The sequence below is a fragment of the Zingiber officinale genome, chromosome 9A (genome assembly GCF_018446385.1).
Source record: "Zingiber officinale cultivar Zhangliang chromosome 9A, Zo_v1.1, whole genome shotgun sequence".
NCBI classification, from domain to species: domain Eukaryota; kingdom Viridiplantae; phylum Streptophyta; class Magnoliopsida; order Zingiberales; family Zingiberaceae; genus Zingiber; species Zingiber officinale.
In genome coordinates this window covers 4,999,024-5,010,937 of record NC_056002.1, presented here as the reverse complement: position 1 = coordinate 5,010,937, position 11,914 = coordinate 4,999,024, and the positions used below count along the sequence as shown (strand labels likewise).

Here is an 11,914-nt window from a genome sequence, read left to right as displayed (position 1 = left end):
AAGAAGGAGTGGACCAAGGAACAAGTCCACCAATCCCTAGTCAACGATGAGGTATTGAAGATTTTTGAATTTTCTTTACCTAATGATGTTTTGTGTAGGATAGGTGGATACAACAATGCCAAGGAGTTGTGGAACAACTTGGCTAAGTTCCATGAGGGGAACTCCACTTCAAGCCATGAAGAGGAGTCAAGTGAGCCAAGTAGCTCACATCGTGGAGGTGAGGAATTAGAAGTTGAGGGCTACTCAACATCTAAAGAAGAAGAGGAGGTGAGTTCTTCTTCAAGATCGGAGCACGAAGAAGAAGCTTCTACCTCCGGGAGGGATGAAGAAGAGAGCATCCATCCATCCTCAACCCTAGGTAACTCAAACACTTTAAGTTCAAGTAAATTGCATATAATGTGTTTTGAGTGTAGGGAATTTGGACATTACAAGAGTAAATGTCCAAAGAAGACTAAGAAGACTCCACCGGCGCCAAAGGTCAAGGAAGCCGGAGTCCCGAAACGCAAGGGCAAGGAGCACATCGTGTGCTTCCAATGCAAGCAAAGGGGACACTATAGGAGCCATTGTCCGAGGGGGAGGCAACCTCACAAGGGCAAGAGACCGGGCACATCGATAGGGGGAGCTAAGGCAAACCCTAAGGTAACCTCTAAGGTTCATTTTTGCAATTCTAATAAAATGCATGCTAGGAATTTTATTGCACTTGTCGATAATAACAAGCATGATAACCTTAGGAATCAATACATGTGCTTAGGAGCTAAACATGTGAGCCTAGATAAGGATAATTCTAGAAAGGCTAACCCTAGGATCAACCCATCTAAGGCTAAGGATAACCTAGGTAGGAATCCTAAATCAACTAGACATATGCCTAGGAATACCTCAAGGAAGAGTGACAAATTAACACTTGAGGTATTAGAGAGGGAAAATCAAGTCTTGAGGTCAAGACTTGATAATTTAGAAAAGGCTCTTAAAAACATGGAGAAGTCATCTCTAGGGTTTAAGAGTCAAAAACCCAAGTCCAAGGACAAGAAAGGTTTGGGTCACAAACCTAAGTCCCAAGTGGTCAAGCCCACTTATCATAGTGTTCCATTCGATTATGGAACAAAACCTAGGGCTAGGAAGACCACCACCAAGGTCACAAGGGGAGTCACCCCTATAGTTGATCTTGATGAGTCCCAAATGACCAAGGCTTCAAAGCCTAAGAGGGTCATTAGGAGGGTTGCTAGGGAAGTCATCCCTAGTGAATATTTAGTGAACCCAATGAGCTCACATAGATATTGGGTTCCTAGGAGCATCTTCTCTACCCCATAAATGGGTTAGAGAGTGTCAACTCCAATAAGAAGGGTAGTTAACCCAACTTTGAGGAAATTGACACTCAAGGAGCATTTTCAAGGTTTTGTGAACCTTTGAAAATGAAAAGGAATTATCGTTTACTCCTTGAAGAGTAAATTGTGCCATATTTGAAAAATATCGATTTTAATCTTATTTGGCACAATTTAAGAAAACCTAGAGAAATACCATAATTGGGATTTTGGTTTTCTCTTAGGGATATATGGGCAATCTAGGGTTAGATTTTAAGTTAGCCAAGGCTAAGGATACTTAGATAGGGAATTTAGGTATTTTATTTGTGCTAACTTGCCATGATTGGTTGCCATATGTCATGCCATGACATCATATTTATTTTATTATCATTTGAAATGTCATGATAATGCTTAAGTTATCTATATGTCATGTTTATTTAAGTTTTCAAACTTTATGCCATGACATCATGACATTGGCACATGTTTTTACTTATGATATCATTTTATGCCATGTCATCATCTCTTGCATTAATAATCAATGAAATTGATTTAAGGATGAAAAACACATTTTGATATTGAGATCAAATTTGTATTTAGAAAATGCATGAGACCTTAGTCTAAGATACCTAAACCCATATCTCACATCAAATTGACTTGAATGTGGTTTGATACACCTTAGATGTGTGTGAGATATTAGGATCATGAGTTAGGATCAAGGTGCATAGTCCTTGTACCTAGATGACACTAATTCAAGAAATTAAGGATCATAGGGAAAGCTTGTGTACAAGTCATGTACATCTAGCCCTAAGATTATGGTCCTAAATTCAAATGGTTTTAAAAGCATTTTAAAATTGATTTGAAAAACCTTGATGAAGCTTTCCTAGTGATAGCATTCATCATTGAACATTGTGATACAAAGTTGAGTTAAACTTGAACTATTTCAAAGTTTTTTGAACTTTGTATCAAGATTGAAAAATGGAAACTATTTTCATAGAAAACTATTTTTCCATGATAGTATATGTTATGAGAAATGTATCCTCAAAATTTCACAATTTTTGAAATTTTCTGTAATTTTCTAGAGGTTTCTGAATTTCGTGGAGAGAAATCTGAACTTATCAGTCCTGGATCAGGTTTGGGGACCGATCCGAAGGTTTCTGATCGGTCCAGGGGAGCCTGGATCGATCACTGCGACCGATCCAGAGGGAGCTTGATTGGTCTGGTGACCGATCAGGACGCCGATCCATGGGGGTTCTGATCGGTCTGGGGACCGATCAGAGCGTGCCAGTTTCTGATTTTCAGCTGTTGTCTGAAATTTCAGTTATGGAAATGGTGTTTTTGTGGATTTCTAAAGGTTTGGAACTCACAAAGACATTGTTGGTGCAATGGTCAAGGGGGAGTTGACCTTTAGGGGGAGTTTTACCTAATTGTCAAGGGGAGTTGACTTTTAGGGGGAGTTTTTACTCCTTAAGACTTTTGAGGATTAGTGATATGGGATTATCACTAAGTTGATTGTTGAGTTTAGTATCAAGGGGGAAATTAAGAGTTTCAATGAAAGGTATGAGACTTTCATTAGGAAGAAACTCTTGACCTTGATACCCTCTTTTTCTTTTTGATGTGTGTCAAAAAGGGGAGAGTGTTCATTGGAGAATTATTGGAGAACCCAAGTTAGGTTATCGGGTTAACCTAAGCTAGGGGAAGAATGTCAAGGAATGTTCGAGGAAGAACATTGGAATTCTTTTTGATGTGTGTCAAAAAGGGGAGAATTATTGGAGAACCCAAGTTAGGTTATCGGGTTAACCTAAGGGGAGAATGTCCAGAGAATGTTCAAGGAAAGAACATTGGACATTGGAAGATGATTGGAAAACCTAAGTTAGGTTATCGGGTTAACCTAACTTGATTATGGGTTTTGTCAAACATCAAAAAGGGGGAGATTGTTGGTGCAACCTTAGGTCAAGGTTGACCTGGTTGACCTGACTCGAGTTGACCTGACTCGGGTTGTATTTTGATGTTTGACTTAGGAAGATTGTCGGTGCAACCTTAGGTCAAGGTTGACCTAGTTGAGTTGCATGTTGATGTTTGACGAAAAGAGCGTTCTATTCTTGATGTTTGACAAGAATAGATGTTTGGGAGATGGTTGGTGCAACCGTAGGTCAAGGTTGACCTGGTTGACCTGATTCGGGAAATAGTCCAAGTATGGAGACTTGGCAACGGAAAAGTCCAAGCAGGGAGCTTGGAGTGAAACTAGTCAGTATGGAAAGTCCTGGTGAGTCAAGCCAGGGAGTTCGGAAAGTCCTGGTGAGTGAAGCCAGGCAGTCAGGAAATCCTGGTGAGTGAAGCCAGGTGAAAATCCTAGTGAGTGAAGCTAGGTGAAAGTGAAAGTCCTGGTGAGTGAAGCCAGGCAGTGGGAAAAGTCCTGGTGAGTGAAGCCAGGCAGTGGTGGAAATCCTGGTGAGTGAAGCCAGGTGAAAACCCTAGTGAGTAAAGCTAGGTAAAAGTCCTGGTGTGAAGCACGGGGAAAGGCCTAACGGGGATGTTAGGCAGTGTGGAAAGTCCTGGTGAGTGAAGCCAGGCAGTGGGAAAGTCCTAACTGGGATGTTAGGCAATTGGGAAGTCCCGGTGAGTGAAGCCGGGCAAGGGAAAATCCAGATGGATCAAGGGTGATCGGACATCTGGTGTTGAGAAGGTCAAGTAGGTCAAAGGGTGACCGGATACTTGACACGGAGAGAAAAGTCTAAGTGGGTCAAAGGGATTGACCGGACACTTAGCGGGGAATCCTAGCAGGTCAAGGGAGTGACCGGATGCTAGGCGCAATGTACCAACAGGTCAAGATTGACCGGATGTTGGTTTGGACTTGGTTTGGGCGAAAACCATGAGCTGGATCGATCTGGAGATCGATCCAGTGATACTGAGAATATTCTGATCGGTCTGGTGACCGATCAGTAACACATCAGTAGCATACTGTGTGTTAACTGATCGGTCTGGTGACCGATCAGGAGTCGATCAGAAGCCGAACAGGATCGAGGCGCAAGAGGGGCTGATCGGTCTGGGGACCGATCAGCACAAATCCTGATCGGTCCCCGGACCGATCAGGAGGTTCCCTGATCGGTCCATGGACCGATCAGGGATGGAACAGAAGCGAAGGCTTCTTTCCTGATCGGTCTGCAGACCGATCAGGATGTTGCCTGATCGGTCCACAGACCGATCAGGGTTCTAACCGTTGCGACGCAACGGCTAGTTTCTTCGCTGTTTCGCTGTTTCTTCTTCGCAGGTATAAAGGGGTCGAGGGCTGCTGCTGTATATTCTCTCCTTCCTTCTTCCTTCTCTTCTGCTGAAGATTTGTGGGCTGCGATAAGAGCTCTGTTGAGTTCCTTCCGAAAGCTTCGCGTGAGCTTCCCCGACTGGAACAGCTGCTGCTGTTAGGGTTTTTGAAGCTGCTGCTTCATCCGGACTCCAGTCGACGAGAAAGCAAGTTTGGTAGAGTGCTTGTGTATTCTTACTGTATTTCTTGCTTATTCTTTGTTCTTGTACTCCTTATTGCTGTTGCAAAGATTGTGGTGAGGTTTCTCCACCCAGAAGGAGTATATTGTATTAGCCGGTTCTCCGGGGACTCATCCACCGACGGATTGACTGGACTGGTCCACCTTACGGACATGCCGAGGAGTAGGAGCCCTAATCTCCGAACCTCGTTACATCCTTGTGTTAAGGTTTGGTTTTCTTCTCCTTAGTTTCTTCCTTGTATTTCCGCTGCGACTAACCCTAACTGTAGGAAGAACGCGAGAATTTGGGACGGCTATTCACACCCCCCCTCTCTAGCCGTACAAAGGATTCTAACAGGACGTTGTGTGGGCAACGATCTTCCAAGATGAGAAACCACCAACCACCTTCTTCTCCTCCAAGCAAGGTTCGGCCACAAAAGAAAAGCTTTACCAAGGAGAAAAACCAAAATACTAACCAAGCTCCAAGAGATGCTAGCTTTCTCTCCTTCTTCTTCTTCTTCTCCGAGTAGTATCCGGCCACCACAAGAACTCCAAGAGAGAGGGAGAGGTTCAGCCACCACAAGAGGAAAAGAAGGAGATGATGGCCGGCCACACCAAGGAACAAAAGAGGGAGAGGAATAATAGATGTTGTGTCTTGTGAAGGTACCCTCACCCCTTCTTTTATATTCCTTGGCCTAGGTAAATTAGGAAATTTAATTACAATAAATTTTCCTTAATTTCCTTGACATGATTTAATTGAGAAAAATAAAATAATATTTCCCCAATTAAACAATGATGGCCGGCCAAATCAATAGGAAGCAAATTGGACAAGTTTCAATCAACAATTAAAACTTTCCTTATTTGTTTCCGGAAATTTTAAAAAATAAAATTTCTCTTTAAAATCTCTTCATGGTTAATAAAAGGAAATATCTATAATTTTAATTTTATTAACATGTGAATAATTTTAAAGAGAAAATAAAACATCTCTCCAATCTACAAATAAGGAAAGAGATCTAATCTCTTTCTTTAATCTTTTGTAAATCTTTTACAAGAGAGATATTTTAATTTTAATTCTCTTTTAAATTAAATCTTCCATATAATAATAAACATTAAAATTAAATTTTCTTTTTAATTAATTATGGCCGGCCCTACTAGCTTGGGTTCAAGCTAGGGCCGGCCACCCAAACTCGACCCTAGCTTGGTTCCCAAGCTAGCTTGGCCGACCCCTTTAGGTGGGTATGAAGGTGGGTATATGTGGGTATAGTACTCTATAAATAAGAGGCTACGATAGGGACCGAGAGGTGGAATTGGTTTTGGTCTCCCGATAAAATTAAGCATCCCATGTTCGCCCCGAACACACAACTTAATTTTATCAATGATAATTCATTCCACTAGAGAACTATCAATGAACTACCGCATCAATCCCAAATTACATTTTTGGGCTCCTTCTTATTATGAGTGTGTTAGTCTCCCTGTGTTTAAGATATCGAATGTCCACTAATTAAGTGAGTTACTGACAACTCATTTAATTAATATTTAAGTCCAAGAGTAGTACCACTCAACCTTATTATCATGTCGGACTAAGTCCACCTGCAGGGTTTAACATGACAATCTTTATGAGCTCCTCTTGAGGACATTATCAACCTAGTATCACTAGGACACAGTTTCCTTCTATAATCAACAACACACACTATGAGTGATACCATTTCCCAATTTATCGGGTTTATTGATTCATCGAACTAAATCTCACCCATTGATAAATTAAAGAAATAAATATCAAACATATGTGCTTGTTATTATATTAGGATTAAAAGCACACACTTCCATAATAACTGAGGTCTTTGTTCCTTTATAAAGTCAGTATAAAAGGAACGACCTCAAATGGTCCTACTCAATACACTCTGAGTGTACTAGTGTAATTATATAGTCAAGATAAACTAATACCTAATTACACTACGACCTTCTAATGGTTTGTTCCTTTCCATTCTGGTCGTGAGCTACTGTTTATAATTTATAAGGTACTGATAACATCATCTTCTGTATGTGACACCACATACTATGTTATCTACAATATAAATTAAATGAACAACTACAAACAAATGTAGATAATTAGACCAAATGTGATTCTTTATTCATAATGAATGTTTACAAAGCTTAGGCTTTCAGTATACACTCCAACACGATCAAAGTGTCAGACAACAACAAGACTAACTTAACCTATTTGTCATTCATCAAAACCTAGGTTAAATCGTTAGTGCTAGCCGCAACAACACTTTACAGCATCAGCGGTTGGCTAACGGTTATTTACCAGTCGACTGCATGTTTTATCAGTCGACTGGTCACTACCGACTGAGCGAACAGAATGCTTCTGTTTGCTGCCAGTCGACCGCGCAGTCGACTGGTGCAGTCGACTGCTAAAACATGCAGTCGACTGGTGCAGTCGACTGCTAAAAGTTACAACCGATAGGACTGCACCTTGTTACACATTCACACTCTTCCTCTCTGGAGTCACCCTTGAAGTCTTCTTCCTCGGCCTTCGTCGCTCAGATGCCCTGAGCCCATAGCTCCTCTCCGTGCCATCCTTCACATTGCCTTGAAGTCCACTTCCCTCGACTCCACTCTATTGCTCCTCGTCCAGCGGTCCCTCAGATGTCTTCCACACCATCCTTCACCGACTCAAGGATCCGAGCCTTAGGATGAGCTTCCCAAGCTTAACTGCACCAAGATCCTCATGTGTGTTTTACCAAGTCCTGCAAGACTCAAACACGCATATCAAACACATATGAAAGTCTAACTTAAACTCTTTGACACACACATCAAAACAATGATCGTACCGATCAAACCTAGGTCGATTGCATCAACAAACTGGACTACGGAGCTTAGTGAGTTTGATATTCAATACCGTCTAAGGACAGCTATCAAAACTCAAATTCTGGCAGATTTTGTTGCAGGAACTATTCAAATGGATTTGGAGGGCTTATGGAAAATATATGTTGATGTCTCGTCCACCAAGTAGGCTAATGGTGTCAGAGTATTATTAATCTCACCCAAGGAAGATTTTCAACAGCTATCTATTCATCTCAATTTTTGAGCATCAAATAATGAACAGAATACAAAGCTCTTCTAGCCAGATTATAAGCAACCAAGCGAATAATGGCTTCCCAAGTCATAATACATTCAAACTCTCAGTTAGCTTTTGTACAGATAGAGGGAGGTTTCGAGATCAAGAATGAACGGCTAAGAGGCTACACGGAGATATTCTCCTGACTCAGAGCTGACCTCTAAGAAGTAACTCTTTGAAAGGTGCCCCAATCAGACAACATGAAAGCAGACGAATTGGCGAAGGTGGTGAGTGCTTTGGAAACTTGGACTCCAGATGATTTGGCGCCCCAAATAATGTCCATTGCCTACATCGACCAAATGCTCGATCGGGAAGAACTAATGGACTGAAGAACTCCTATTATCTCTTATCTCCGTAGTTGTGTCTTACCTACTAATTCGGAAGAACCTCGGTTATTAAAAAGGAGGGCCCATTGATTCACTCTTATTAATGATTACTTATACTGAAGAATGTTCTCTCGGCTCCTCCTAAAGTGTCTAGCACCTAAGGATACCGATTACGTCTTAAGAGAAATCCATGAAGGCATCTGTGGCAATTACATGGGAGGAATAACACTAGCTCGCAAAGTATTGCTAGCTGGTTACTTTTAGCCTATCCTATAGGCTGAGGTGGCAAAATATGGCCAAATGTGAACATTATCAGAAGCATCTGCATATCCCTCACCATCCGTCGGAACTCTTAAAATCTTCCACTGTCTCTAATCTCTTAGATCAATGGAGAATGGATATAGTAGGTCCCTTTCCAACTAAACCGCAATAGAAGAAGTTTCTCTTGGTACTAGTAGATTACTTTTCCAAGTGGGTGGAGACAGAGACTTTAGGTTGGATAATCGAAGAGGCCATGATAAATATTTTATGGCAAAATATCATTTGTTGATTCAAGATACCTTATAAATTGGTATCCAAGAATGAACGGCGATTCCAAGACCGTAAGCTCGAGGAATGGTGTCGAGGATTGGGCATTCAACAAGCTTTCACATCTATAGCCTATCCTCAGGGTAATGGACAAGCTGAGGCTAGTAACTGAGAAATTATATGAGGCCTCAAAATAAAATTAGATCAAGTGAAAGGAAGTTGGGTAGACGAACTCTTGTGCATCTTGTGGGCATATCGAACAACCCTAGAGAGTATCAGTCAAACTCCGTTTCACCTGATATATTGTGGAGAGGCTATGATCCCGATAGAAGTGGGAGAAGAATCTGTGTGGCGAAGCAACTACAAACAAGAAAATAACATCCCAAATAGATTATTCGAACTCATCTTTATAACCGAAGATCGGAACAAAGCATCCGCTCGACTAAAGGCATATAGACAACAGATGAGACAAGTGTACAACCGAAAAGTTGCCCCTCGTTCATTTCATGTGGGAGGTCTTGTATGGCGAAGAATCAAGCCGGTTAATGATGTTAGCAAACTTGAGCCACAGTGGGGAGGTCCCTATTGGGTTAGCAACAAATTAAGTCAGACAATTATTATCTAGAGGTCTTGAGTGGGAAGAAGTTGAATTGACCATGGAATGCAACTCAACTGCAACCCTATAGGACCCAACGATTATTGTTTAACCGTTCATCTCTTTAAATATCTTATGTAGCATACTTGCTTATAATAAAATGCAACGTTGAGCGACTTTAGAAAAGTTAGACTCGTCTTTAGAGAGGCTCAACCTCTCCGAGCAGGAGCTATTGAAGATTCACCCTTAGAGAGACTCAACTTCCTCGAGCAGGAGCTATCAAAGATTCACCTTTAGAGAGACTCCTCAAGCAGGACCTATCCAAGACGCCCTCAGAAGCTCAAACCCCAAGTGGGAGTTAATAAAGACTCATCCTTAGAAAGATTCAACCTCCCCGAGCAGGGCTATTAAAACTTTGCCAAACCTAAAAGCTTATCAGCCTGTGCTCCCTGAGCGAGAGGCGAATACATGGGGAATATTAGCACAAGCTATAAACTTCAGGGTACTCAAAAGCGATACACAAAGGGGCAAAAGCAAATTTCGCCAAAATAGTAGTTATCAGCCTTCTCCACATCAGGGAGCTCCTCCCACACTTTTTGTGGGTTAAGGAAGCTCAAAGAGGTGCCAGGTGGCAAATACCCAGCTCAGATAACTTGCCGGATAGCACCCTCAAAGCTTTGATGCATTCTCTTTGATATTTGAGCAGCAAGAAAATCACAATATTCTTGCGACTTAAGAAAGTTGATCTTAAAATTTGAACTATGCTTAGCCTCTGCAGCTTTGTAGTCCGCCAGCTCAGCTTTGGTTAGTTCAAGCTAAACAATCATTTCCCCTTGGCTTTGACTGGTTGCATTCGCCTACTCATTTAATCTTTCCGAGCCCTCGATTGCCTGAGTCAAGTTCTCTCGTAGCTTTGAGGTCAGCGTATTCAAACTAGTGATTTGCTCTTCTTGTTGGCTAAGGCGAGTTTCTAGTGGCTCCACTCGAGCCATCAGGAGACTTATCTCTACTTCTAAAGGAGTGACTCGCAATCGCAAAAACCCTTCCTCCTTTCACACAATTGCCTTTAATTCGGACTCCAAGGTCCGGGAGTTGGATTGAGACTCTTCCAGTACATTCCTGAGGCGAGTTGATAAGATGGCCTACAAATGGCATCTTGATGAAGGTATGTATCATCAAGATGCCATTTGCTTGGCCATGCCAACCGTGGTCAACGTACATGTTATCTCATCGGCGAGTCACCCTAGAACATCTCAGAGGAGGAACCAGTAACTAATTATGTCACATGAAATACAGCATTCTTATGGAAACATTGTCTTATCAAGACAATGCCTTGAGTTTACAAATTGCTCCACTTTAAAATGTATATTTTCTTCATTCATCTAGTCAAACAATTTTACATTAGAAACACTTTTCATATTTCTTTCACTACTTAATTTTTATAATTTGCATCATAAATATCAGTGTGTATATATATTGATTAAACTGACTTATATATACCAATTTTGATCAGTTTATCTTTGCAATTAGTCCATACGCCTCTCTAATTATTGTAATTTATATCATATTTGCAATTATTTTTATTATTAAGATGATTGTAAAGCCAATTTTTTTTTACTCCTCAGTTCCCCATGCTAGCAACTGCCTGCCTGAGTGCAGGCAAGGGGGCTATTTCTGCAATTCACTCCGTATCCATTATCGATGTCCTTTCTATCCACACATCTTTCAATGAGAAGATGCACTCACTAAATAGCCTTCAATGCTTTGAAAAGATCAATAGAAATAGCATCAGGATATTGATATAGCGGATTTTTCTTTAAATGCATAATGTCATTAATTATTTAATTAATTAGGCACTTTCGGTATGTACCTGTTGGTCAACGAATTAGAACGCGAAGGACTCGCACGAGATTTTCAGAAGAGAAATTTCAATTTCCTGCTGATCATTTTTCAACTTGTGTTCCCTAATCTTTACAACCTAGAAAACAAAAAAAAAAAAATCAAACTGGTTCGAGAGACTATTCTTCGGTTATGTCTCAGATCGCCGGCAGCGTCTCCGACCGCCAGGACAGATCTGGCAAATCTAGTAGCCCGACGTCAAAAATCACGCCGTCCTCCGCCCCCATAACCGGCCTCTCCGGCCGAACACCGAACTCCTCCATTCCATAGTATCCGTTAATCTCTTCATCCAAACCCCAAATGGGGTCGAATCCGGTCCCATCCAGCTCCTCTTCTCGAACCACGACCGCCGCCCCAACAGCATCCTCATCGGAAGACGGAGCCACCGGAGGGAGGCCCAGCTCATCGTCAGAGGCCTCAAAAAGGTAACCCAGATCCGGCTGGCCAACCACCACGGCGGTCTCCGGATGCGCCGGCGCCGGCGACGGCAAACCGATCTCGTCCTCCAAGCTCTTCATGACGGACGCGAGATCCTGGTCACCGGCATCGGCGTCATCATCCTCAAAGATATCGTCAAAGAAAAGGTCGTCGCGGAGACGCTTAGCCTCTGGCGAAGAGATCTCAGGATTCTCCTCCTCGCGGACCCTCTTGAGATCACCGGAAATCTCCAT

The 11,914-nt window shown here is 41.9% G+C and overlaps 1 protein-coding gene across 1 annotated transcript; it reads right to left on the bottom strand.

Annotated features, from left to right (window-relative positions):
• Nucleotides 1-11,380: 11,380 nt before the first annotated feature.
• LOC122021548 lies at nt 11,381-11,914 on the bottom strand. Its single transcript, XM_042579670.1, has one exon. It carries the CDS (start codon nt 11,912-11,914, stop codon nt 11,381-11,383), a length of 534 nt encoding a protein of 177 aa, XP_042435604.1.

Bases quoted from the DNA above. Each gene is read 5' to 3' on its own strand.
- LOC122021548 (XM_042579670.1), bottom strand. From the start codon at position 11,914: ATGGAGATTTCCGGTGATCTCAAGAGGGTCCGCGAGGAGGAGAATCCT.